The sequence below is a fragment of the Sminthopsis crassicaudata genome, chromosome 4 (genome assembly GCF_048593235.1).
Source record: "Sminthopsis crassicaudata isolate SCR6 chromosome 4, ASM4859323v1, whole genome shotgun sequence".
In the NCBI taxonomy this organism is placed as follows: Eukaryota; Metazoa; Chordata; class Mammalia; order Dasyuromorphia; family Dasyuridae; genus Sminthopsis; species Sminthopsis crassicaudata.
In genome coordinates, this window is record NC_133620.1 from 448,083,080 (window position 1) to 448,110,215 (window position 27,136).

The window sequence follows — 27,136 nt, forward strand, 5'->3', positions numbered from 1 at the left end:
GTTAAAAAAAATGCATTGAGTATATACTATGTTTGAGGAACTGGGCTAGCTTCTAAGGATACCAAAAAAAACCTAATACCTACCCTTTGAGATTTGGTATTCTATTCAGAAAATGTACACGGTTAAATAAAGATGATGAGAGGGAGAAGGAGAACAATAAGGACCAGAGAAAACTGAAAATCTTCCCCTGGGAGGGAGCATCAGATCTATATCTCAAAAAAAAAGTTACAGATTCTTCAAAGTGAGTGTGCGGAAGGAGGGAATTCCAGAGTAGGATGGAATCAGCTGGACTTGGCTCACAAACAGGCTGTTAAGTAAATCCTACAAATCACAGCTTGATTTACTGTTTTGCTGATTGTCTAGACTTAAGCAGATTCAACTGGTAAGTGTTGTGTACACATTTTTTTAAAAAAGTCAATTGATAATCATTTACTAGCACATCCGCAGATGGATTTCTGGCACAGGGGTATCTTCAGTGCTGGGGTGGTTGGATCAGTGCCAGTCTTTATGAGCTTCAATGTGAAAGCTTCTTGGTTCCAAAGAAGCAATGGTGTATGAAGTTTTCTCCCCCTTTCCTCCCTGACTGTTGTAATTCTTGTCAGGAGTTCATGGTGTGTGTTGTATCTCTCTGAGAGACTCTATGAGGCAACTAGATGGTGCCATAGTGTAGAGTGTACCAAAACTGGAGTCAGGAAGACCTGGATTTAAATTTGGCCTTCAATACTTACTAGCTGTGTGACCCTGGGCAAGTCATGTAACTCGATTTGCCTCAGTTTCCTCATCTAGAAAATGAGCTGGAGAAGGAAGTAGCAAACCACTCTAGTATCTTTTACAAGCAAATACTAGAGAGAGTCAGACATGATTAGTCAAGAAAACAACAACAAAAAAGCATTCCATGAGGCAACTAAATGGTGTAATGGTTAGAGCATTGGACCATGCAATCCAGCCTCATACAATTGCTAATTGTAGGCAAGTCACTTAACCTCCATTTGTCTTAATGCACTAGAAAAGAAAATCGCCAGACTCCAACATCTTTGCTAAGAAAACTCTTTGGATAGCATTAGCACGTTATGGTCCTTGTGCTAATGTAGAATCAGCCAAAACTGAACAGCAAGGCATTCCAAGCACACATCAAACCCTGAATGTAGAGTAGTAAACATGAATACAGAGTGGGCAGCAATTCTGTAGTGTTTTTAACATTTGCAATTAAAAAAAAGACTTTTATTTATGTCACTGTAATCCTTGCAACAGCTGCCTGAGATAGGGGCTGTTATTATCCCAATTTTCCAGATGGAGAAACTGAGGAGAAGTTGAGTGGTTTCCACAGTGGTACATACCTACTAAGTGTCAGAGGCAGAATTCAAATTCAGGACCTTCTGATTCCCAAGTCAGCCCTTCTCCATTATATCCATTGTAATACCTAGTTGCCTCTGCTTCCCTTTTTCCCTGGAAAGAATATAGTCAGGGCTTTCCAGGATGTGAAGGGATTGGTTCAGACAGTTACATTTCAAAGAGATCATAGGACCACAGGTCTAGACCTGACAGGGGCCATCTAGTCCAATCTCTTAATTTAACAAATGAGTAAACCGAGGCTGATCTCTACAAGGTCATCCACATGGCAGGTATCCTAGGTAGCCTAGATAACTCCTGTGCCTCAATTTTAGAGTCACATTCCACTGTACAATGTTGCCTTTCCAAAGAGAAGATGAGCTGTCATATTTCCATTTGAATTTTCAATGACATGCAAAACATTTCCCACTCCCTCCTGCTCAGGCAATCTCCATTTCTAGCAGAACGGTTACTAACATTCTTGGTGTTCCATTGTATAATCTTTAGTCTAGCCTATGGTACCATAGGTCCCAAGGAGTAGTCAGCATTGCTCGGTTAGCAGCCGACAAAGCCTTTTCAATGGCTTTCTAAGGGAATGATTGGAGCTTTTCCAAAGGCCCTTATGTCTGCTTTAGTTAATTAGCAAAAGAACAATTTGCTCACAAAATCTTTCCATTTATGAAAGGTGGGAAAAATCTACATAAACTATCACTTCTTTTAGAGCTGTCTCCCAATTGGAGGGGAGATAGAGAAAGGATCTCTGAGCTTCATATCACCAGAGCCTCCATCTACCATCTGAGGGCACCTGGTTCTGTGCCCAGTATGGAACAAATATCTGGCCCAAAGACCTGGAGTAAAGCTGGCTGGTATGAGGAGCAGATTGAAAACACAAGAAACTGTTTGAGTGACAGCAATAACTTGGGGAGGAAGGGAGATGTCTTTAATCAGGTCTTGTCATTCCTTCTAATAATTCAGTGTATGATAGAAAAGTGTAGCCTCTGATGTGTAATGCCAGTTGACTTGAGTGCATTCAAAAACTTCTTGATGGTGGTGATTATTTCTTATTAATTAATCACTTAATAAGCTCTAGTAGACAACTAGGTGACACAGTGGACAGAGTGCCAGGTCTGGAGTCAGGAAAACCTAAACTGAAATCTGGCCTCAGACACTTACTAGCCATTCTAACTTAGGACAAGTCACTTCACCCTTTTTGCCTCAGTGTCTTCATCTGTCAAATGAGCTAGAGAAGGCTCTACTATAGTAGAGTAGGCTAGATGCTACTCCAAGAAAACTCCAAAGGGGCTCACAAAGAGTCAGACATGATTAAAAAGCAATTCAACAAATGCTTAAATGTGGAAAAGAACATTAGATTTAACATCAAAGGTTCTGGGTTCAAATCTCAGCTATGTCACTAACTACCCATGTAAACTTGATCGATTCTCTTAACTCTAATCCTTAATTTCCTAATCTGTAAAATTAGGGTAAAGGATGGAGAATAGATTAGGTATCCTCTGAGTTTCCTTCCAGCTCTAAATCTGATCCTCTGGTGTTAGGTCAGTAGTGAAACAAATACGTTGGTTTGGTTCAATCTGCTGCCTTGTTTTGTTTTTCATGGAAAAGAAAACAACTTAGCATCTTGGTACTTAATGGAACCAAATGACCACTTTAGCCACATTTTCTTTCTCTTTTCAATTCTCTTGGACCTTGTTTGACTAGTGTGATGAAACAAACCAGAAAATAGTTGGATTCAGCTAACTGATTATTTGGAAAACCACCCTATTAGAAATGACAGTCAAGCTTCACAAATCCAAATTAATTGAGGGGAAAGCCTATTCAGAATGAGTAGAAAATCTACATTTAAAGAGTTTTTGAAGAAACACAGTTTATTTCCAACAAGTGTAGTATCCAGAAGAAAATTCAGAAAGAACTCACTAGTTTGAGTCCTTATATTTATAAATATAAATACATGAATGAAAATATATAAATAATAAATAAATAGGGAAAGAAAAGGCTAAGTAAAGGAGCCTTCTGATAGAATAGGAGAGCCCTTGACTAGAAGTGGAATTCAAAAGACATTGAGGCAAATCCTAACTTTGTTATTGACTTAGTTCTACCTTGGACAGCTCACATCACCTCTCTCAGCCTCTATTATCTTATCTTAATAAGGAGTTTAGACTAGGTAACTTCTAACACTCCTTTTGGTTCAAAGCCTATGATTTCTAGTCCTTAGATTATGGTATGTTTCCAAGATTGGAATAAGATGATTTCAAAAGGTTCAGAAGGACATGGAGCATCCCAGGGCATTTCCCAAGGGCAGTGTCCTAGCATCAAAAAGAATATAACTTGGGAGCAGATGAGACAATGATTATTGGTGAAAAGAGGAGGCAGAGATACTAGACTCTCATTTTGTTTCTTTTTTTTTCCAAGAAGAGAACTCTTTTAATGAAAAGACAAAAGTAACTAATGGGAGTTTAATGGCTTAAAATAAGCAGGGAGATAGTAAGAGAGCTCCTCTCTGCCTTTGATTAGTTAAGATCACTCAGCCCAGATGAGCAGCTTTCTCAGATTGACAGATGTGACTACTTAAGCCATTGTCAGTGATTCTCAAATGGCTGTGGAAGAAGGTACTGCAGCATTAATGAAGGATGAAAATTCTTATTTCTGAAAAAAGATAATAGACTCAGCCATAATGATGTCATCCAGTGGTCCTCAAACTTTTTAAATAGGGGGCCAGTTCACTGTCCCTCAGCCTGTGGGAGGGCCATATTTTAGTAAAAACAAAAGCTCACACTCTGTCTCTGCCCCTCAGCCCATTTGTCATAACCTGGCGGGCCATATAAACGTCCTTGGTGGGCCACATGTAGCCCGCAGGCTATAGTTTGAGAACCCCTGTTCTAGACTAGCATCAACAACTGAAGGTATGAGGGAAGCCTTCAAGGAAACCATGGCACCAAACCTGAGCCTTCATGGAAGAGAAGGACTCTGAGAAGAAGAGGGAGGAGAAAGTATATTCCAGGAACAGGAGATAGCTTTTGTGGATGCATGGAAATAAGAGATATAGCCTGAAGTTCAGGGAGTGGCTAGTAAATGGTTAAGATTGGTACAGTGAGGATCTAAGGCTATAAAAGGAACCATGAAAGGCCTTAAATACCAGGCTAAAGAGTTTGATTTTTTTCTTAGAGACAATATGGAGGCACTAAAAGTTTTGAAGGAAGAGAATGGAACCATGAGACTTCTTGTTTTGGAAAATTGAGTGGAGGATTGTTGGAGATGGTAAAGACTTGAAACAGAGTAGTTAGGAGACTAGACTCCTAGGTAGTCAGAGTAACAATTTGTCTTTTCTTCTGGAAAGTAGAAACAGTCTAAACACCTCAAGGCAGGGGCCATGAATAATGCCTCTCTCTGAATGCTCTTTGTGGTCTAGAAAAGCATTGGGCACATTTAAATTATTTTTGTGAGGCAGTCAGGATAAAATGTGGTGATCACTAGTAAGTACATAGGGCTGAATTTGAACTCAAGTCTACTTCATTCTGGTGCTTTATTCACAGCACCATCTAGGTTGATTCTGTGACAATATAGCACTCTCACTAGATGTCTGTAAGCAAAAGATGAATGATAGTAAATCAAAAATGCTGTAGAGAGATGTTCTTGTTCAAGTACAGATTAGAATGGATAGCCTTGAGGTTTCTGGACTTTTTCACAGATCTCATTGACCTTTTTTTCCCTCATTTTCCCCTTCTTCTCCCTCTCTCCATGCCAAATTAGATCCTAGACTTATCGCTCCAGAATGAAAGGAGCCTTCAAGCTGAGTGGAACAGGGGAAATTATGATTTCTTTTCTCACCACAATCCCCTCCCAAGCCCTATTGACATCATCTGTCTGTCAAAGAACATTGTGGAGGCTAAAGAATCTATGCTTCAGGGTAGCTTGTGCAGGGTGTCCTGCTCAGGTGGTTTTGATTGATTTCCCATCTCCCCACTGTTAGGTAGGAAGACACCAATCACCCAGGAGCCCACAAACATGGCAGGGAAGAAGGGAGAGTGTTACCCTACAGAGTTAGAACATGCAGGACCAAAAAAAGGCCAAGTCAGAGAAACCAGAGATTTCACTTTTCTTCCCTGGGGTTCCAACACTATTTTAAAAATAAAATCAAAAGATGTAATTTCTCTCAATCAGCGAATGTTTCATACTTTCCCCCTGGATCTGGAGAGTCAAGTTGGAATTGTATCATCATATTTTCTCAAAGAGAGTGGAGTGTGATAGACACACACACACATTCACACATACTTACATGTACACACTCACATTCACACTCAAACATATGCACACATACACACGCTCACCTTTACTCACATTCATACTCTCACATATAAACACACACACAAACTCTCCTCTGGTACACACACGTACTCACGTTCACACCTCCTCTTCACATCCAGCCTCGGCAGAAAGGGCGAGTACTGATAGTGTCAGAGAATGTGGGGAAAGTGCCGAAGAGTCTGAAAAAGTGTTGGCAGACCCCAGCCAAACAAGCGAATCCGAATGTCAGGCAGCATTTTTTTTTTGCTCAGTGAGGCTTTCTGGACTTAACTAAATTGTATTTCCTGGCTCTGGAGTGATAAGGCAGCAATCTAAAAAACATGTTACACTTATACATCAATAGAAGCCGTAGCTTGTCCAGCATTTTGTTGAAAGATAGCATTGGGCATAAATAGCTCTCAGGCCTTTGATGGCAGGAGAAAACCAGATTAATCCTCTGTGGGAGACCCAACCATCAGGCTCTGAGACTGGGGCTCCAGGGCAGAAAAACCAATGATGCTATTAAACAGAAATTCATTTTGCTTTCCCCAAACCCTTCTTTCCAGCCTGTGTAAAGAAGCTTCCGTTCCTCTTCAGTACCTTTAGTCCCTTAAAGGATTATTTCCGCTACAGCAGAAATGGAGACACAAACAGAAATGTTTAAATAAAATTAAGTGGAACGCTGAGAAGGCGACAGGCTGGAGAAGAAGGTTGGGGAGGGGCGATAAGGAGGAGGGGGGAAGCAGGCTGAATCTAAGCCAATAATGTGGCGACAGGCGGGCACCAGGTGGTCCAAGGAAAAGACTGCCTGGGTCCCCATAGGGAATAAGGAGGCAGTGTGTCATATTAGAGAAAGCTTTAAAGGTGGAGTGGGGAGCCTCTTTATTGGAACCTTTGTAAATCAGTTAACTTTTCCAGGTTTTGAGGAAGGAAAGGGCAGGAAGAAAAAGGGATGACCTTTAAACTGAGCCTTGGGAATTCTAAAAGGTAAAAGTAATGGGGGAGAGCATTCCAGAGGGGGATAACTATAAATTTTCCCAGGATGGACAATAGGTACAACCTATAAGGAGGGAAGGGAATCAAATATTGTGTAAGGAAAACAACCATTAGACCAGATGAACTTAGGTTTGGGAAGCCATGACCTCAATCATAAAGATTCTAAGTGGAACCAAAGGGCACTATATGATTAAACCCTTCCTGGTATCTGATGATAAGATGTTGTTTTGATTATTATTTATATTTATATTATATTATTACTTATTTCCTTCCTATTTGATTATTATTTTCTGAGCAATAAGATTGAAAGTTGTGCAGGCAGGGAATAAGCACAAGGCATTAAAGCAACCAGTAAGATGTCTGGAGATTGAATCATCCACTTTCTTTTCACTTACTATGAGCCTCCCCCCAAGGTTTTGTCCTGGGTTCTCTTCTCTTTCTATATTCTCTCCTTTGATAATCTTAACAGCTTCCAATGAAACAGGATGGCTCCCAGATCTTCACATTCAGCCCCAATTTCTTTTCTAAACAGCCACATAATATCAAATGCTTCCTAGACATCTCTACCTGAATTTCCCATCAACCCCTCATACTCCATCTGAGTGAATAAGAACTCTTCCTTTCCCTTAAAGCTGGCCTTCCTCCAAACTTCCCTGCCTCTGTTGATAGGAAGCCAATCTTCTAGATCACACTTTACAGTTACTCTTCATTCTTTCTTGTACGGCAATCTCCATATGCATTTAATTGGTAGATCTCATTCATCTTCACAGGAAGGATGCATCTTCATGCATCCCCTTCTCTCCAATCACATGGGAGCAAAGGGGAATTTCTTTTCCTTTCCTCATTCCCCATAGCTAAAGCAACTCCAGTCTTCTCTTCTCTGCCCTGAACTATTGAAATAACTTCCTTAATTAGTTTCTTTTCTCTAGTCTCTTCTCCTCACAACTCTCAGCTTGATGTTCCTAAAACATGGAATTGACCATGTCACTCCCCAGCTCAAAAGAAAAATGACTTCTTGTTCCTATTCAGTGGCTTTCTGTTCCTTCTAAGATTAAATGCAAATTACTCAACCCAGAATTTATAGCCCTCTCCAATCTGGGTACCACCTGCCTTCAAATTGTATTTATTATTACTCACTTTTACACACACTCTGTTCCACTCAGTATAGCATGCTAGTTATTTCCCAAACACGAAATTCCATCTTAGCCTCTGTGCATGTGTCTTTATACAAATAACCCCCCCTTATTTGGATGCTGCTTCCTCCTCACCTCTACCTCTTAGAATCCCTAGCTTCTTTTTAGGCACAGTTAAGATACCATGTACTTCTTGCGTACTTTCCTGATCTCACCAGAAATCAGAGCTATATTATGCCCCACTTGGAGATAATACCAGCTACTGTTTTTTCTCAATGACATAAGACCTCTCGAGTTTACAAGTTAGCTGGCAAGGCTAGAAGCATCTTAGCATCACTGTTCAGTCATCTGTGCTCAGTGAAAGAAACACAAAGCAGAGACATTAGTTGGAACTCGAGCTCTGGTCTGAGGCAAGACATGTTCTTGTTGACACCTACATGTAGTTGCTATAGCTATGAGAGTGGGCAGAAGGGAGAGAAAGGAGAAGGGAAACTTCACTTCTTTTTTACCCTCGTGGAAGTTCAAGGAGGACTTGTGGAATCCCTAAAGACTTGAAAAAGGAGGAGCAAGGAAGATAGAAGTCATTTCTCCTTTTAGCCATAATTTAAGATGTTGTTTTCATTCAGTTATTTTCACTCATTCATCTTCTACATAGCCCTTCAGAAAAGAGGAGAGCAAATAGTAATCTCTGTTTACACATAGTACATGGCACCTAGTAGGTACTTAATAAATCTTTATTGACTGATTGACATATACTTTAGCAAGTAGCCCACCTGAAAGGACCAGCAGGCAGACACCTAATCATGTTCCTTGGAATGAACCTAGCAGCACCCAGCTCAACAGGCAGAATGTCCATCTCCCTCACCCCATTATACTTTGTATATTTTGCTGCCTAAGTAGTATGAAATCTTTTTCATCTCTTAGGTGGAGAGATTTGGTTTTGTATCTCCAATGCCCGGTGTGATGTCTGACACATAGAAGCCGCTTAATAACCATCTGTTACATTGGGTTACATTGAATTGTGAATTGTGGTATGGCTGCCCTCCACCACCACAAGTCTGAGATCTGTATCATCTGCCCCTCTCTTTCTAGGGAAAAGCACATTTCTTAGAAAGATGTGACTACAAGAGTCTAGTGGGGTGCTGCTATCCAGGCAAAAAGCAATGAATTGTTGCGCATAAAACTATACTGCCCACCTGCCTCACAAGATAGGAAAGTACTTCTTAAACCTTAAAACACTATAAAAGTTTGAGATATTATATTCCTCTTCTATAAAGTGGTGATGAAAAAGCTTGACTAAGTCTATCAGTCAGTCAATAAGCATTTATTAAATGCTTATTATATACCATGCATCATTCTAATAGTTGATCTCTAAGGTTCATTTGTTTTAGCTCTAAAATTCTATTATCTCTAAACCATTCCTCAAAGTAGGACCTTGACAAGAACTTTTAGTAATAAACTTTATTTCCCTTCCTGTATCTAATTACAATAAAACTTTATTTCTAGGACAATGTGGTCTGACTGAAGGGACTGGACTCAAAATTATTATTTCCTTAAGTCGATGAAATTTTTTTCTGTAGTAAAAGTATGTATTTGGTTAGTTGTATTGCCAAAGCTGTTATGCAATAGTAATTTATCTTAATGTGTGGTTTCCCTGCCCCATTAAAATTCAATTTTAGCTCTTTGAGGCCCAGTGCTGGGTCAAAAGGAAGGAAGGAAGGAAGGAAGGAAGGAAGGAAGGAAGGAAGGAAGGAAGGAAGGAAGGAAGGAAGGAAGGAAGGAAGGAAGGAAGGAAGGAAGGAAGGAAGGAAGGAAGGAAGGAAGGAAGGGAGGGAGGGAAAGAGGAAGGGAGGAGGCGAGGTGAAGAGTAGGGAAAGGGAGGAAAGGAAAGGGAGGAGGAAAAAAAGTGAGAGGGAAGGGGAAAAGTGAGGGAGGGAAGAAATGAGCATTTACTAAATGCTTATTATATGCCAGACATTGTGTTAAAGTAATGTCATTCCATATTTTCAGGAGATTATAGTAGATAAATACATAGATATGGTCATGGATATGGATATAGATATAGATGTATCTCGTAACCGCTAGAGTCAGGACAAGGGCCAGCTCTCGCCCATGCCTAGTCTATGTGTTTTCCACTATAACATTCCCTCTTTTTAAAGAAGTCATAATAATTCTAATGGAATGGCCAAATTCTTTGTTGTAGTAGAAATGTTTTTTCAAAATGTCCATACATCTGTCAAGCCACACATTTGATTAACTACTTGTTGTGTGCCAAGAACTGTGCTTGGCTCTGAAACTTGTCCCTATATTCAAGCTATGGGAAAACGTCTACCGGTACTCCTCCCACTAAGGAAGATAGCTATAACTTCAAGTCTTAGAAAGGTTCCTTATGTGTCTGAGGTGAGAATTGAACATAGATGTCTGAATCCCAAATCCAGGCTTCTGTCTGCTATGTCACACATGAGACTAGAGGGTGCTGACTTTGTTTGAAACCATCAGCCCATCAATCAAGATTGAAGAAATGTAAAGAACTGTTCAGATATTTATACTGCAATAAGCTTTTGATCTGCCATTGAATTCTCAGTGCTCAGAGACCGGTGAGAAGTCACTCATATTTTTTTCTCTTTTCTTTATTCCAGGTGTTTACAAAGTATGGGAAATGTTATATGTTTAACTCAGGAGAGGATGGAAGACCTCTGCTCACTACAGTCAAAGGAGGAACAGGCAATGGGCTGGAGATCATGCTGGACATACAACAGGATGAGTACCTACCCATCTGGGGAGAAACAGGTAAGAAGGAGTTCTGCTTTCTTGGGGACACAAATAAGTGCTTACCTGGGAGAGGTCTTCAGATTTCTCAGTCTATTATGTGAAATATTATTACCTTCCGCTCAGTGTTTTAGGATCCTTTGGTACAAATGAATGAATGAATGAAGCATTTATTAGTCAAAGTGCGATGCTTCATTAGGGATACAAATACAAAAGACTATTCCTGCTTTCAATGAGTTCATGTTCTACCAAAGGAGATAACGCATAGAAAAGGTTTCTGTGGCAAATCAGATGGAAAGGTCCAGTGGTCCTTAGGCATGATAGCAAATAAGATGGTTAAGGCCATGTCTTTAATGTCATTTCCATTCCAAAACATATCTATTTCTGATATCAATCTTGGACAGTGCCGAAAAGATTGATGGGAAGATCTTTTTTCTTGAGTCTTCAGTAGCTGTGGTTATAGTGCTGAGAGACCCCATCTCCATGGAGTTGCTTCCTAACTCCCAATAGAGCAGGGTCAGTGCTATAGGGATAAGGATTGGTGTCACTTCCAGGGCTCGTGGGCTTTCCTATCTTTTGGTGGCAGTTGATCAGAAGTTGGTATAAGGGATAGTTAGGAAGATGGAATTCTTCTCCATATTGCATTCTCCTCAATGTGTACAGTCTAGTCTGGAAGCTGAAATAGTGGTCTATGGGACATGGGGTATTTCCAAGACCTTTGGCTTAATGGTCCTGGTCTATCTCCATTGGGGTCTTAGTTGAAATAATGACTAAGGTAGTGGTTTGACTCACTTGGCACATGCCCTCTCCTATTTCTCTTAGGTTGCCTTGATGCTTCAGTGAGGCTGTTTGCCCATCCCTTAGGTAGCAGGGGGGGCTACTATTGGTGGGGTGAGCATACGCCTAGACTTCCAAGATATGACTTATGAGGGGTATATGTCTTTGGGTTTTTTTGTCAGCTTTTTAAGCAAAATAGAAGATAGTAGAGGTGGTAGAAATCATAGTAAAGAGAGAAAGTATGATGCTGGTTGCTATAGAACTAGAAAATGTTAGATCTGGAAAGGATATTAGAAGACCAGATTCTTTACTTTAGAGAGAGAGAAATTGAGCCCAAAGAAAAGGAAGAGACATTCTCAAGCTCACTCATTTCTTTGTTTCTTACTATCCAAGTAAGTCATAGGGAAATGAGAACGATAAGCCTTTTAGCTGTCACTGATTCCCATTGGGCACATGTAGATGCTACCAAAGAGTTTTATTTTTTTGTGGATTAGAGGAATCCTTGTGATAGCTTTGGAATAATAAGGGATTTATAAAATAGGGTTTGTAATTTTTCCAACCCAATACCATGATCAGATCACTTCTTTTCAATGACTCCCCACTGCCTGCTGAATTAATTTCTTGATCTTCATATTCAGGGTCCGCCACAATCAGGCTACAAATTTCCTTCTAGACACCCACTCCACAGTGGCAGAAAGTGCTGAGCTTGCAGTCAACAAAAAACTAAATTCAAATTCTATCTCAGACACTTAATATACCACAAGAAAAATTATTTATTCTCCCCAGATTTTCTAGGGAGCCCTTTTTGGATCTTTCCTTTTGCTCCTGGTACATTTTACATTGTATCCTTCTCAATTGTGGACAGTTGAGATGCTATATCCCCCCATTAAACCATAATCTCCTTGAGAACAGGGACTATATAACTATATTATTACTATTATTATTATTATCATTATAACTTTTATTTACAATATATATGCATGGGTAATTTTTCAGCATAGACAATTGCAAAACCTTTTGTTCCAACTTTACCCTCCTTCCCTCCACCCCTTCCCCCAGATGTCAGGTTGACCAATACATATTAAATATGTTGAAGTATAAGTTAAATACAATATATGTATACATGTCCATACAGTTATTTTGCTGCTGTATAACTTTTTGATCTTAGATTTCCCATAGCGCAGTGCATAAAATATTTGTCTCATTGAATTTCTGGTTAGAATGAAGTCAGGAAAACCCTGATTCAAATCTGATTTCCAGCACTTACTAGCCATCTCATTCATTCTATTCTCTACACTCACTTGGCCTCCATCCTAGGTCACTTCTCCCAGGATCATTGTAATCGTCCTTAATTGATCTGAGTAACTGGATCATAAAGTGGACACTCTCTTAGGAGTCAACAGATATTTGTTTGCTTGTACTTGTGTGACTTCAGGAAAGTCATTGAACCTCTCTGGGCCTCAGTTTCCCCTGGTAAAACAAGAGGATTAGATTATAAAGCTATAAATCTATGATTCCATGACCCCTCTCCATTCTGCCATCCCTTAGCTGGCAAATTAATATTTCTAAAATATAAGTTTGACCATGTCAATCCCCTACTCAATAAACTTCGGTGACTGCATCAAACGCCTTTGTTGGCATTTAAAAACCTTTACAATCTAATTTTCCATTCTTTTTATAAACTTTCTCCTTTATGGATTCAAAATACCATGTGGTAGAATGAAAAGAACTTTGGCTCTAGAGGAGTTGAATTCCGATGCTGGACCTGCCCTTTATTCTTTCTTTGGGACAAGTAGCTAATTTATGCCTCCATTTCCTCCCCTCCAGCTTTTTAGGACTCCCCTAGTTTGAAATCTATAAAGGTATTGAGTTAGCACTATGGTCTCAAAAGAGAATCACTGACTTATTCATCCCTGAATATATTTACATATTGAGTTCAGGGGGCTGAATGCCCAAATACCTAAAACAAACTAATTAGTGCTATCCTGTCTCAATTAAAATTCAACATTAATTACTAGAAATGCATATTTTTAAACCTGGAAGAAGCATGAGAGATAAAGACAGAGGCTCTGTCCCTACAGTATATGCTTGGAAACATTCCCATAAACAAGAACCAATCAAATCCTCTCAGAGTTGATCAATCCAATCCACACCTAAATTAATAATCCCCTCCACAAAGAAAAAGCCTCCAGTGAGGGAGGAGTCACTAGTACTCCCTTTTTCATAACTTTAATCATTAAGAAGTAGGAAGATGCACAGGATAATAGAGAGAATACTGGACTTCATTTCAGGAATGCCTGAGTGCAAATCCTTCTTCAGCCACTTACTTACTAGCTGTGTGACTCTGGTCCAGTCACTTAACTTCTCTCAACTTCAATTTTCCCATCTGGAAAATGGGAGCAAACATAGCATAAGGATCACGTGAAATAATATATAGAAATTACTTTGCAAACTTGGAGCTATTATTAGCATTAGAAAGCTTTCTCTCGAATCAACCTAAATAAACAGTACAAGGTCTACCATATTGCTCCTGGTTTTATTCTTCTGAGCTAAATGGAACAAGGTTAATCCCAGTTCCACTGTGACATTCTTCAATATTAGAAAAATAGTTCTGACTTTTCTACATCCATACATATAATACATATACATATACACATATACATATAGGTTGACTTTTAAACATCCCCAAAAGCATTTCCATACCCGTCAGACAATATATACGTAAAAAAATTTATATAGCACCACAAATCTTCATTTTGTATGGCTTATTTTAAGTATTAATATAAATTTGACATGTTATTTCTAATTTATCTCTATTTAGTTTGTACATAGTTCTCTTTTCTATCATCTCCTTCATTAAATGATGAGCTCTCTGAGAGTAGGGACAGTCTTTTGCATTTCCTTGTATCCCCAGCTATAGCACAGTGCATACAGAAGTTGTTTAATAAAGCTTTCTTGACTGCTTGCCATTACTTTTTTTTTTCTTTTTTTAGCTGAAGCAATTGGGGTTAAATGACTTGCCTAGGGTCACACAGGAAATGTTAAGTGTCTGAGGCAAGATTTGAACTCAGGTCCTCCTGACTTCAGGGCTGGCACTCTGTCCACTGCACCACCTAGCTTCCCCTTGCTTGCCATTATTTTTAAAACCATCCTATGGGTCTGTGCATTCTTTCTGACTTTCCTTTGGTCCTCTTCTGTGCTTTAAAAAAATGTTGCAATGGCCATCGTTTTATTTTTCCTTTTTGACATCAATATTGTTAATCCCTCTCTCTCTCTTCAGTCTTTTCCCTAATTCACAAACCAATAGAAAGAAAAGGGGGAAACAACAAATATATATATAGCCAAAAAAAAAAAAAACCTCAATCTACAGAGAGACCAATTCCAAAAATGTATGTCTTTGTCACCGTCTTAAACCTGTTATCTCATTGTCATGATACATATGAATGAATGTTGAAAATTCTCTTTACATGTAATTGGAAAAAAAACCCATTAATTTAAAAAAATTTATGTTTCTTCTGGAGAGAGATTTGGTTATTGCACTGATCAGAATTCTTAAGCCTTTCAAAGCTATTTTTCTTTATAATGTTGTTGTTCTTGATATAAATTGTCCTCCTGACTCTTTTTCATTTTGTTTCAGTCTATACTACCCAGGACTCTCTGCAATCATCTCTTTCATCAATTCTTATGATGCAATAATATCCCATTGATTCATATACTACAATTTATTCATTCTTTTCCCAGTTGATGGCCACTATCTTGTATTCTGTTTTCTCACCTTTCTTCTTTTTTCCTTTTTAATACCCTTTTTTAAAGAAGTCTGTTTTGCTTATAACTTTCCTCTCAAATATTATTCCTCTCTCTTAACAACCTCCCTATTCTTGCTTGTTTACTTGTTGAGTTCAATATATTTTTACACCAAATTGTGTCTCAATGCACCTTTGGGTGTTTCAAATGAGAGCAACATTTACCTGCTCCCCACACTCCTTGCTACGTGTTTGTATTCTCTTCTCCCACACCCTATTAGGAAATAGGAAGTTTTGCCCTTCTCTTTCCCTCTTAAAACCTCAGGATGGAACCAATCCACCTCCCCAGGTCCTCTTTTTTTTCTTATTTAACTCCCTCAATTCTTTTTGAAAAGATTAAGATTCTGAAGAGAAATTTTCTTCTTACCCTATTAGAATGTTAGCACTTCATCATACATCCCTTTTCAATTGCTTAAATAAATTTACCTTTCTAGGTTTCTCTTGACTCTTATATTTGCATTTCAAAGTTCCTACTCAGCTCTGGCCACTTAATCAGAAATGCCTGAAAGTCTGCTATTCCATTAAAGAATTCTTTTTTTCCCCTTCTTTATAAGATTATTCTCAGCTCTTCATGGTAAGTTATTTTTTACTGCAAGCCTTGGTTATAATCTTGTAAGCCTTTTTGGGCTTTTAAAATATCTAGTCTAAGATCTCCTCTCATTGTTAGTAGAAGCTGCCAGGTCTTGTGTTAATTGGTTTCTTGCTATGTGAATGATTTCTCTCTACATGTTTGTTGTATCTTTTCTTTGATTCAGGAGCTCTAGATTTTTGCTCTAGTAAATTTTGAATTTTGAGGGGTTCTTATCAGAAAGTGTCCCACAAAAGTGTTTCATTAGCCAGTTGATGAAATGGGGAATATCGTGGAGATTTTCCCCCCTGAGCTCACCAGAGAGGAATTGGATATTTTGTTATTGAAATTGTTTTGTTGCTTTGTTAAATGTTTAAATTTGATGTAGATAAAGAAGAGCTACATTTTGGGGAAGATTAAGGGAAGCTGAGAGTTTCAAGCTTGGCAGTTTATAGGGGGAGTTTCTAGGAGGAATCATAGAAAAGGCAGGGGGAAGCTGTTAGTTTATCTTGCCACCAAGGAAGTATGGACACCAAGGGAACTGTTGCAGTGACATGGAGGGTAGGTGCTACATTTACCTCTTTCCTGAGACGTTTCCCAGTACAAATGCTAGAACTGCAAAGTGCTCTTTCTGCCAGAAGAAAAAGCAAAAGGATTTGGGTAACGTCTTGCAGCAAAGCAGCCTGTTATAGAGGATGAAGGCTTGTTTGACAACCTAGAAGAAATGATCCAGGAAGGAAACCAAAAAGAAAAATATTCTGAGAATATTGGGAAAGAATTAAGAGGTTAGTGAATGGGTTAGTGCATCACAAAGAAAGTAGGGAAGAAGCAATAGCAACACTATGTCAAAGATCCTGTGATTTCTAGTAGAAGAATCCCTGTTATAGACATGCCGTTGGGATGAGGAATGGAAATACATCATTTACGAAGCCTGAGGAGGGAGAAGAAGAGGATGAGGAGAAAAGGGGGAAGGGAAAAACAAGACTTACATTGGATATAGGACCTGGACATTTTGCAACGTTCTTAACACACATTATCTCATTTGGTTCTCACAACAGCCTTATGAGATATTATTATGCCCACAAGTTACAGATAGGGAAACTGAGTTAGGGAAAAGGTAAATGACTTTCCCTGGGTCACACAACTGATATTTTTTGAGGCAGGGTTTTTAACTCATCTTCTTGATTCCAAGTTCAACTCTCTATCCATTATTCCATGCTACCTCCTCCTTTCTAATAATTATATCTATCAAAAAAAAAAAGGTGGGGGAAAGAGATACTGAGCTCCCCATCACTGGAGGCTTTCAAACAGAAATGGTATCACTACTTGTCAATGTATTGTGCCTCTTCTACTAGGTGTCTAGTACTTGACATTAGGTTCCAACTGGATGTTGGCTCTTAGTAGAGAAGCAACATAAAATCTCAGGAAGCATACTTCACAGCTTAAGGAAGAGCCCACAAACACCACAACCCTCCTTGTCACTCACCCTCTAGTTGCGGGTCTATAACTGTCAGTCACACCCTCCAACTTCACTTGGCTTCTCTTTTCATGCCAAACTCTGAATCTTACTGAAATCACAGACAATCCCATAAAGATTACACCAGCCATGTTCACAGCATCAACTTCATAGCAACAGCACTAGAGCAGGCAATGTGTCAAAGTAAGTAAAGTACTGGCTCTGTATCCAGGCGACTTCATTAGCCCTGAACAAAAGCATCTTTGATTTTTACTCCTTATCTAATGTTGGGTAAGTTACATAACCTCTCTAGCCTCAGTTTCTTTCTTTGTAAAATGAGTAGATTGGATCAAGGTCTTTATAATTCCAGATCAATGATGAAATGACCCATACTTACAAGCATCCCTCTGTGCAAAAGAGTTGAGGGAACTAACTCCATTTCTTGGCTGTAAACATAGATAGTTAAGGCTGATGTCTTCCTCTAGACAAATGCTCTCAGCAACCAGAGATGGTATAGACATATAGCATCTAGGATCACAGATTTAGAACTAAAAGGGAGCCATTGATCTTGAGATCCCATGAATTGAACTGAATGTAAATACAAATAGCAGTGAGCATTTGGCTTCCTGGAGGTGAAGGTTCTCTTTCCTTCTCATCATTCCCTCTTCTGAAAATGGTAGGTAATTTGGTACAGATTATACACAATATGATGTAAAACATTTCCATATTAGTTCCATATTAGTCACAGTTGTGAAAGAAGAAACAGATCAAAAGGAAAATAAAACATGAAAAAGAATAAAGTAAATTGAGATGGATTTTAATGGGTAGGAAGGAGTTTGGCAGGCAATGATGGAGAAGGAAAGGCATTCCCCAGAGAGGGAAAACTCTGAGAAAGAACATGGAGGTGTGAGAATCCAATTTCCTCATTTTACAGATGAGGAAACTGAGGCACGCAGTAGTTAAGTGATTTCCCCAGAGTTGTGCAGCTGGTCTCTCAGGCAGGATTTGACCTCAATTCTCTGAACATTTTGTCCCATTTCTTCTCTTACCTAGTTTTCTAACAGTAGCACTATAAAACAGACATGAAATTTCATTCCCCTGTAGATTGTGTAAGAATCAGTATGCTGTACGGCATGCAACAAGAAGAATTCATAGCCCTCAGCAGGTGGGAGGAATCCAGTTACCATGGTCTGTAGTTGTGCTGGTGACTTCCTGCTGAGGGATATATAGAAAGATAGGCTCTATCTAATTAGGAGGTATGCCATCTTCCTGGAACATGGATCCAAAATGCGATGGAAAACTTGCCTTTCACCAAGGGTCCTTAGGACCAGGAATCACCATACTCTTCTGAGGAAAGAAGAAGAAAAAACCTCAAAGGAATTGCTGGGGCCTTCAAAGTAGGAGGGAGGAGGAGGAAGGGCTGGAGGGCAGAGTGGCTCTTCTACCAGTCTTGACTTTGGAAGAAAAAAGATAATTCAGGAAATAAAAGCTGACCATGAAGATGGTGTCAGAGAACAGAATTTATTTTCGCAATGATAGTGGTTATGATACCAGAATGATGGGCCCTCGGCGAAGGATTGAATACATCTCATCTGCAGAAAATATATTTGGCAGGAAGGGTCATTAGCCTAACCAAGAACATTTTAGAATGAAATAAGGGGGAAGGAGAAACTTGACAGATTAAATTAGAAAACTGGATGTTCTTGAAGTCCAGTGATGGGACATGAGTAAAACACCATGAGGAGGAGACACCCAGTAATTCTGGGGTTCAATAGTGGGAGAATCAGCCGCAAGCAATAGTTATGTCCCCTACTTCCCTCAGGTTAAGTGACTTGTCCAGGTTCACACAGCTGCTAAATCTCAGGCAGCTAGGTGGAGCATAGAGTATGAGTCAAAAATACCTGAATTCAAAACTTCCTCAGACATTTAGTAGTCACACTTTCTAACTAACCATGTGACACTAGCAACTTAACCTCTCTATGTCTCCATTTACTGATTTATAAAATAGGAATAACCATAGCACCTACCTGACAGGTGCATGTGAGAATCAAATGGGCCTATATTTGTGAAGTGTTTAGCACAGTACCTGGCACATGGGGGTTGCTTAATAAAACCTTGTTCTCTTCCCTTCTCCTATGGTACAATTAAATTCTATTTCATCCACGTGCCATCATTTGTCCATTCATTCCCCAACTGATAAACATCTACCATGTTTCCAATTTTTTGTCATTTCAAAAAGAGCCACTTATAAATGTTTTCATAAGATAATGGATCTTTTCCTTCTGTCTCTCGTCTATTTGAGTTATGAGCCTATAGTGACTTTTGAACTACAGCTCTTGGTTGCTCTCCAGAATGGTCTGACCAATTTACAATTTAATCAACAATGCATGATCATCCCATAGCTCCCCAACTCTCCCCTCACAATTTTGGCTAATCTGTTTATTGGATGTGAGTTAAAATTTCAGAATTGCTTTCATTTTCATGTATTTAATTGTTAGACATTTGGAACATTTTATCACATATTGGTAAGAACTGCTTTTCTCTTAATCTTTCCATCTCTAATACCAAACACATAGAAAGCGCTTAATAAATGCTTATTAAATACAAATGAAGAGATTATCAATAGAGTAAGGGAGCTTAAATGGGAATCTATAGGTAGTCAAGATTAAATGACTTGGCCAAGGTCACACAATTAATATGTTTTTGAAACTGGAGTCTATGAACTTTTTAAAAAATGTGAATTGTATTTCAATATGATTGGTTTCCTTTTCAAGACAGATAGTTCTTGTTTTCTATAAATTTGTGTTGCTCAATTTCAGTTTGTAAGGTGTTGTCAGGACACTGAGCAGAAGGGAAAGTCTGAAGAACTTACATTACTTACATTAAGTCATAACTGACTGTATTAGATATTTTATTATATGCATATAAAAACATGACACTGACCAGGAGTCCATAGACTTGTCTGTGACACCAAAAAAAAAAAAAAGGATAAGCCTTTGTAAAGGGCTGAAACTCTGAGTTGATGCACTGATGTTGTACAACCACCGAGCACTTAAGACTAATTACTGATTGGACAATGCTCTATAAGAATATGCTTGGAAAATGGCCCTTCCCATTATTCTGTGCTGGCCCAATCTTTTGGTGTATACAGAGAATTGTGGGAAGGATTAGAGGGTGGAGTAAGACAAGCCAGAGTCACTTTGGCAATAGAGGAGAAAGAAGGTTGTGGAGATCCTGCATCCATTTCCTTGACTTCTACCCCTAAAGACCAAGAATAAAGACCAAGGACTTTTGCTTATCCTGACTCCGGCTGATTCTAAGATATACAGGGTGCTAACTTGGTCTTCATAAGCATTGATATAGAACAAGTTATACATGTGGGTAACAAAATGCTTATTTATCATTTTCAATCATATTGGACTATTTATAATTCCATTTTAAGGATTTTTTTTTTCTTTTTAATAGTATTTTATTTTGGCAGGAGCCCTCCCAGCCAACACATGGTATCCTTCCAGCCATGTAAGGGTCCCTGCCCACCAGTGGCCACCTCTGGCCCTGGCGTCTTTGTAACTGAGCTTTACTTCCAAATTTCTACAATAAACCTTTTATTTATCAAAAAAAAATAGTATTTTATTTTTCCCAATTACATATCAAGACAATTTTTAGCATTTATTTTTATAAAATTCTAAGTTCCAAATTTTTCTCCTTCCTTCCCACCATTCCCCCTTCTGAAAATGGTAGGTAATTTGGCATAGGTTATACACATGATATGATGTAAAACATTTCCATATTAGCCAAAGTTGTGAAAAAAGAAACAGATCAAAAGAAAAATAAAGCATGAAAAAGAATAAAGTAAATGAAAAAAGTATGCTTCCATCTGCATTCAGAGTCCCAGTTCTTTATCTGGATGTGAACAGCATTTGTTTCATGAGTTCTTTTACTTATCTTGAACCATTGTGTTGCTGAAAAGAACTGAGTCATTCATAATTGATCATCACATAATGTTGATGATACTGTATATAATGTTTTCCTGGTTCTGCTCATTTCACTTTGCATCAGTTCATACAAATCTTTCCAGGTTTTTCTGAAATCAACCTGGTCATCATTTCTTACATAACAGTATTCCATTATATTCATATACCACAGCTTGTTCAGTCATTCCTCAACTGGTAGACATTTCCTCAATTCAGGCAATTTGAGCTCTGCCCCTGGAAGGGGCAGTGTCTCAGGGCTTCCAGGAGCTGTCCTTTTACCTAGTGCTACCCTGCCTGGGGTGCTGCAATAAAGGGGTGGGATGAGGAATGGTTGGTGTTGCTAGAGATAGTATGGTTCTGGCTGCGCCAAGCTGGGGTCCCACTGCCAATGCATCTTGTGTGCTCGGGCCAGTGGAATGTTTCTGTGTTTCCCCTAGGCTATGCTGAAGCACATGGAGCTCTGGCAGCTGAAGGATGCCTGTTTGCCCGGTGCAACACTGAAGCACATGGCAGTTCTTGGAATGGCAGTCTGCTAGTTCCCCTGTCTGCATTGAGGCATATGGGGGGTCCTAGTATTGACATCTGCCTGCTGCACAACACTCGGGTTCAGGATCTTCCTCTAGTTAGTTAAGATGGAGTTTGCTGCTGGCTTGTTGGGACACTTCCTGTCCTATTCTATAGTTCCCTACAGATCCCTGTAGATCATCCTTGCCAATCCTCCAAATTTCTTAGACTAAAAGATTGTTTTTTCTTGTTTTGCTGCTCTAGAATTTGTTTTGAGGTGCTATTTTGTGATCATCTGGTGATGAATATGAGAGAGTTACAGCAATTTACCTCTTTCTCTACTCTCTTGGCTCCTGGAAATCTAATCCAAACCATTTATTGGTCACTTTTCACATTCAGGGCAATGGAAGTACCATTAAAATTTTTAAAAAGCTCCTGTCCTCAAGGAGCTTGCATTCTTCTGGGAGGAGGAATACAATATGTAAGCAACTAAGAATATCATTTGTCCTTCATTCTCAAAGAATTATCACTGACATCAAAAGGATGATGTCTTAACTTGCAGGTGAATTGGGTTTATGTGAGGCAGGTTCTGTGCAAAATTATTAAGCTCACTTTCTTTTCTGTCTAAGAGGCAGACAGGAGGAGGAATTCATTCTATTCAAGTCAATAAGTATTTATTATCAACTGTATTCTAAGTATGGGTACTAAGAGCTGGGGTGTTCAAAAACAAAAATGATCAGCCTCTGATGTCCAGTTGCTTATATTTTATTTCATCCAACAGGCATTTATTTAGCATTATTATATTCTATTTCAGTAAATAAGCAATTATTAAGCACCAATTATTTGCTATACACTATGCTTAATTCTGGAGATAGAAATGGAAGAAGAAGAAGAAGAAGAAGAAGAAGAAGAAGAAGAAGAAGAAGAAGAAGAAGAAGAAGGAGAAGAAGAAGAAGGAGGAGGAGGAGGAGGAGGAGGAGGAGGAGGAGGAGGAGGAGGAGGAGGAGGAGGAGGAGGAGGAGGAGGAGGAGGAGGAGGAGGAGGAGGAGGAGGAGGAGGAGAAGGAGAAGGAGAGAAGAAGAAGAAGAAGAAGAAGAAGAAGAAGAAGAAGAAGAAGAAGAAGAAGAAGAAGAAGAAGAAGAAGAAGAAGAAGAAGAAGAAGAAGAAGAAGAAGAAGAAGAAGAAGAAGAAGAAGAAGAAGAAGAAGAAGAAGAGGAAGAAGAAGAAAAAGATTCTTGCCTTCAAGGAGCTTGCATTTTAATGGGGAAATAGCAGAGAAAAAATGAAGCTGAAAAGCAAAGAGAGAGGAGATCAGATGGTTCCAGTGCAGGGGAAGGCAGAGGGTAAATAACATCCAGAAAGACAGAAGCAGACTCAGGAGAGATATGAAGAATGGCCAACCTGTGGTCCTTCCCCAAACTGGTGACTCCAGGAGAAACTAACCAATTAGAAAGGAAGGCTGGAGAAGTAGACAAATACTCCTGGTTGAGAAGGCAGCTGAGGAGGGATGGTGGAGAAGTTCAGAGTCAGAAGCAGAGCTGTGAACAGCACGTTCACACACAGATCAGCTGTCAAAGGGAGTCTATTTCTGAAGATTCTTTGGGATTGTGCCCAGGGTGGGGTGTGAGAATTAAGTGGGATTGGGATGGCTTGCCAAGAGTGATATTCTGTTCTTCCTAGTATTGTCCCTCCTCAGATTCCTTAGTTCTCCTGAGGTACAGAGGAGGCTGGAGGCAGGATATGGCACAACAGCAAATGGCTGCCTTTGTGGTCCTTAAGATCCTTTGGAAACTTTGGTTCAAATTCCAGACCTGACATTGGGACACTCCTGGGTGATCTCAGACTTAATGTCTATGATCCTCTGCTTCCTCATCTGGAAAGTAAGGAGATTGGAATAGATGGCCTCCAAGTCTAAATTTATGATCCTATGATCTAACATTCTATTCAATGAATCTGACACTACCTGAAGGTTAAATCAAAATTTTACAAAAACCTTCAGGTGAGAACAAAAACCAAAAATACAAATACAAAAAATGATGTGACTTCAGGAAGCCTTACAGACTGCGGGCCAGATGAAGGATGTACATTACTCCCTTTTACTGATCACAGAATTGGCCAACAGCAGTAGTGATGGAGAAACTTCAGCTACAAAGACAACAGCTGAAAGATTATTCCGTTACTGGAAAGTCATCTTGATAACAATTTTATCTTTTAAAAGATTGAAGCATCAATGAAACCATTCTCTGCATTGATTTTTACCACAATGAGAAACATAGGTAGTGATGTGGAAGATACAGGAACTTTTGGACAACACTAATAGGTTAATTTTTCTATCAGACATTAGTCATATATCTATTTGATTCAGAACATGACTGGGAAGAGGAGGGGGCAGAAATACAGTTTAGATAAGATATAGTTCCCACCCTCAAGGAATTTAATCAGGGATTAAGCCATTAATTAAGCCACTTGGGGAATAGCTAGGTGGTGCAGTGGATAGAGCACTAGACCTGGATTCAGCAGGAGTCATCTTCCTGAGTTCAAATCTGGCTTTGGCCACTTACAATTTATGTGGCCCTGGGCAAGTCACTTACCCCTGTTTGCCTCAGTTTCCTCATTTGTCAAATGGACTGGAGAAGAAAATGGCAAACCAGGATCTTTGTCAAGAAAACTCCATTTGGGGTCACCAAGACTCAGACTTGTCTGAAAAAAATAGTTGACTGAAGAGCAGTATAGCTATAGAACTGTAGACTTAAGAATGCAAGCAACTTAAGCACCCATTGAATAGAACCCTATGATTTTAGAGATCATTACTAGAACCCTATTATTTTGTAATTGAGGAGTCTATCTCTGAGTAGTAAAGATAACTGTCCAAGATCACACAGACAAAAAATGGCAGTAAATGAATACTGATATCTTCTGAATCTAAACCATCACTCTTTGAATGGTATCATGCAGTAATAATATATAATATTAAGTGATGAGGACACTGGAGACTTATGAAACAAAGGCTATATGATTTCTGAGGGGGGGAATCCCCCACTTGGAGGATGAAAGAAGATCTAGTCCATTTTACAGAAAAGGGAAATGAGGTTCACATAAGTCATATGACTTGCCCCAAAATCATTGATTTTGTAATTGACAGCGATGGGATTTGAAACTGGATCTTCTTGACCTTTATGCCCTTGGTTGTGTATCCTATGTATGAAGCATCTCAACATAAACTTCTCTTCTGTTCCATCAATATTTTAGCTGCCCTATTTGAAAGAAAGGTGTATGTCCACCCTTCTTGCAGAGGTGGGGGGCTGTGCCCGTGGAATATGGTATGTATTACATCATCAAATGTGCCTGATAGATGGAATTGCCAAACTGCTCTTTTTTTCTTCCTTTTTTATTCTTTATTAGGAGAGGTGACAGACATATTTAGAAGTAAAGATGGATGTCAAAACAAAAACTATCAATAAATATAAGATTTTTCTAAAAGGGTAGCTGCAGTGGGGAGGAAAGAGGTAGGAAACTGGCACAAACTCCCAGTCACATGGTGCCAAATAGACCTCTGCCTCCTGACCACAGAGATGCCAAAGATAAATGAAAAATGGCACGCCCATCTTCGGGTAGCAGATACCCATTGTTCTGTCCCCTTCCTCCTCTCATTCCTCACATCCAGAAGCCAGAACAAAGTCTTGAGGTTGCTATAGTTTCACATTTCTGTTCCAAAGGGGGAAAAATACATATTTGAACACTTGCCCCACTCCCACATCTAGCTAGACACATTTCCTTGCAGGATTGCAGCGGGTGATTTTCACATCAAGAGACCAAGTCCAAGCTGAATCTTCTAAGACTGTGACATTGCCACATGAGTGGGGCTTTCTGCTCCTTGTCCCACAAGCTGCCCTTTCCTCGGCTGCCCAAGATGCCCACAGACATATGTCTACATAAATTATGAGCTTCATAAGGGTACAGAGGCCCTTAAACAGCCAGATTTTCACTTTTCTGTTGATTGATAGGCCACCCTGGAGAAAGGCTCTAGATCTTGTTATCATCCCCAATCAACTGGCTAGCAGCTTGAGGGAAAACAGTAGCTGGGCTGGCTTTAGAGTCAGAATCTGAGTTCCAAACTCAGCTCTGCTGCTCACTCCCTGATTGATCTTGGGCTGAGCATTTGATCTCTTACTGTGCTTGTCTGTGAAATGAGAGGGTTGATTCAAGGTCTCTTCCAATTTGATATCCAGGATCCAGTAATCCAATGACCTCTTCGGACCTCAGTTTCCTCATCTGTAAAAATGCTTGGACTAGAAGTCCCTTAAGATTCCTTCCAACTTTAAATCTGTGATTCTATAATAATTCCTTGACCTCTCTAGACCTCAACTTCCTCATCTGTAAAATGGTTAGATTAGAAATCCCCTAAGATCTGTTCCAACTTTAAATCTGTGATTCTATAATAATCCTTTGACTTCTATAGAGCTCAACTTTCTCATCTGTAAAATGTTTGGATTAGAAATCCCCTAAGGTCCCTTCCAACATTAAATCTGTGATTCTATAATAATCCTTTGACTTCTATAGAGCTCAACTTTCTCATCTGTAAAATGTTTGGATTAGAAATCCCCTAAGGTCCCTTCCAACTTTAAATCTGTGATTCTATAATAATCCTTTGATTTCTTTAGACCTCATTTTCCTCATCTGTAAAATGAGGCTCTGATGTCCATTCCGTCACTACATCTAAGATCTTTTAAAGCTTTTAATCCTGATCCATCATCAAAGCAGACATTTCCAGTTGCTTTTTTTTGGCAGCAAAAACGGGGGTTCCTCCCCTAGAGACCTGTTGTACCATCCTGGTAAAACACCTGGCACATAGTAGGTGTTTAATGTGTTTATTCTCTTCCATCCTCCCTCTTCCAAGAGGACCTCCCTCTCTACAACAAGCATACAGGAATAGAAATGGGGAAAAGTTGAATCATAATTACTCACCGGCTACTTTTTGCATTTTAAAGTTACCAATATCTTCATTTCTGACGGCTCTTAATTGGCCTCCAGTACTTTACCTCGAAGTGTTACTGTTCCCTCTACCCAGTGCCATCAACATCTTTTTCAAGTAATTAATCATCTCCAAGCAAATGTCTGTATTGCATTAGGGCAGCTTCCTATTTCAAGCATCTCTGGGATGAAGCCATTCTTAATGAGACCAGCTCCATACGACCACCCGCCTTCTTTCCACTTTGCAAAATTTGTGTCTCAGCTGGTGGGGACAAGCCTTCCTGTGTGTCCTGACTGCAGAAGAGCGGAGGCCTGCCCAGCTGAGTTCCTATGTGCAGTCACTCCCCCTAACCCCAAACTGTCACCCAGGAGTCTCAGAGAAGAAGTCCTATGTGCTGTACTTCTTCCCAAGCAACTCCAGTGTGGTCAGGCTTAGCCGGAGAGGAAGGGACAAAGGGAGATGTGTTCCAATTTTAAAACAGACTTTGCAAGCCATAACACATTGGTGACAGTAGGGATCCTAGAACCCAATTCTCCTGCCCACCAAATGAAGATTT

At 39.5% G+C, this 27,136-nt stretch overlaps 1 protein-coding gene across 1 annotated transcript in view; it reads left to right on the forward strand.

Moving 5' to 3' along the window:
• The window catches only part of LOC141540031 (acid-sensing ion channel 2-like), a 333,134-nt gene that overhangs the window by 204,591 nt on the left and 101,407 nt on the right, over positions 1–27,136 (forward strand). Inside the window, exon 2 of the mRNA XM_074263595.1 lies at positions 10,397–10,547. Within this exon, the coding sequence (XP_074119696.1) occupies positions 10,397–10,547 (151 nt within the window). The remainder of the gene's footprint in view (positions 1–10,396; positions 10,548–27,136) is intronic.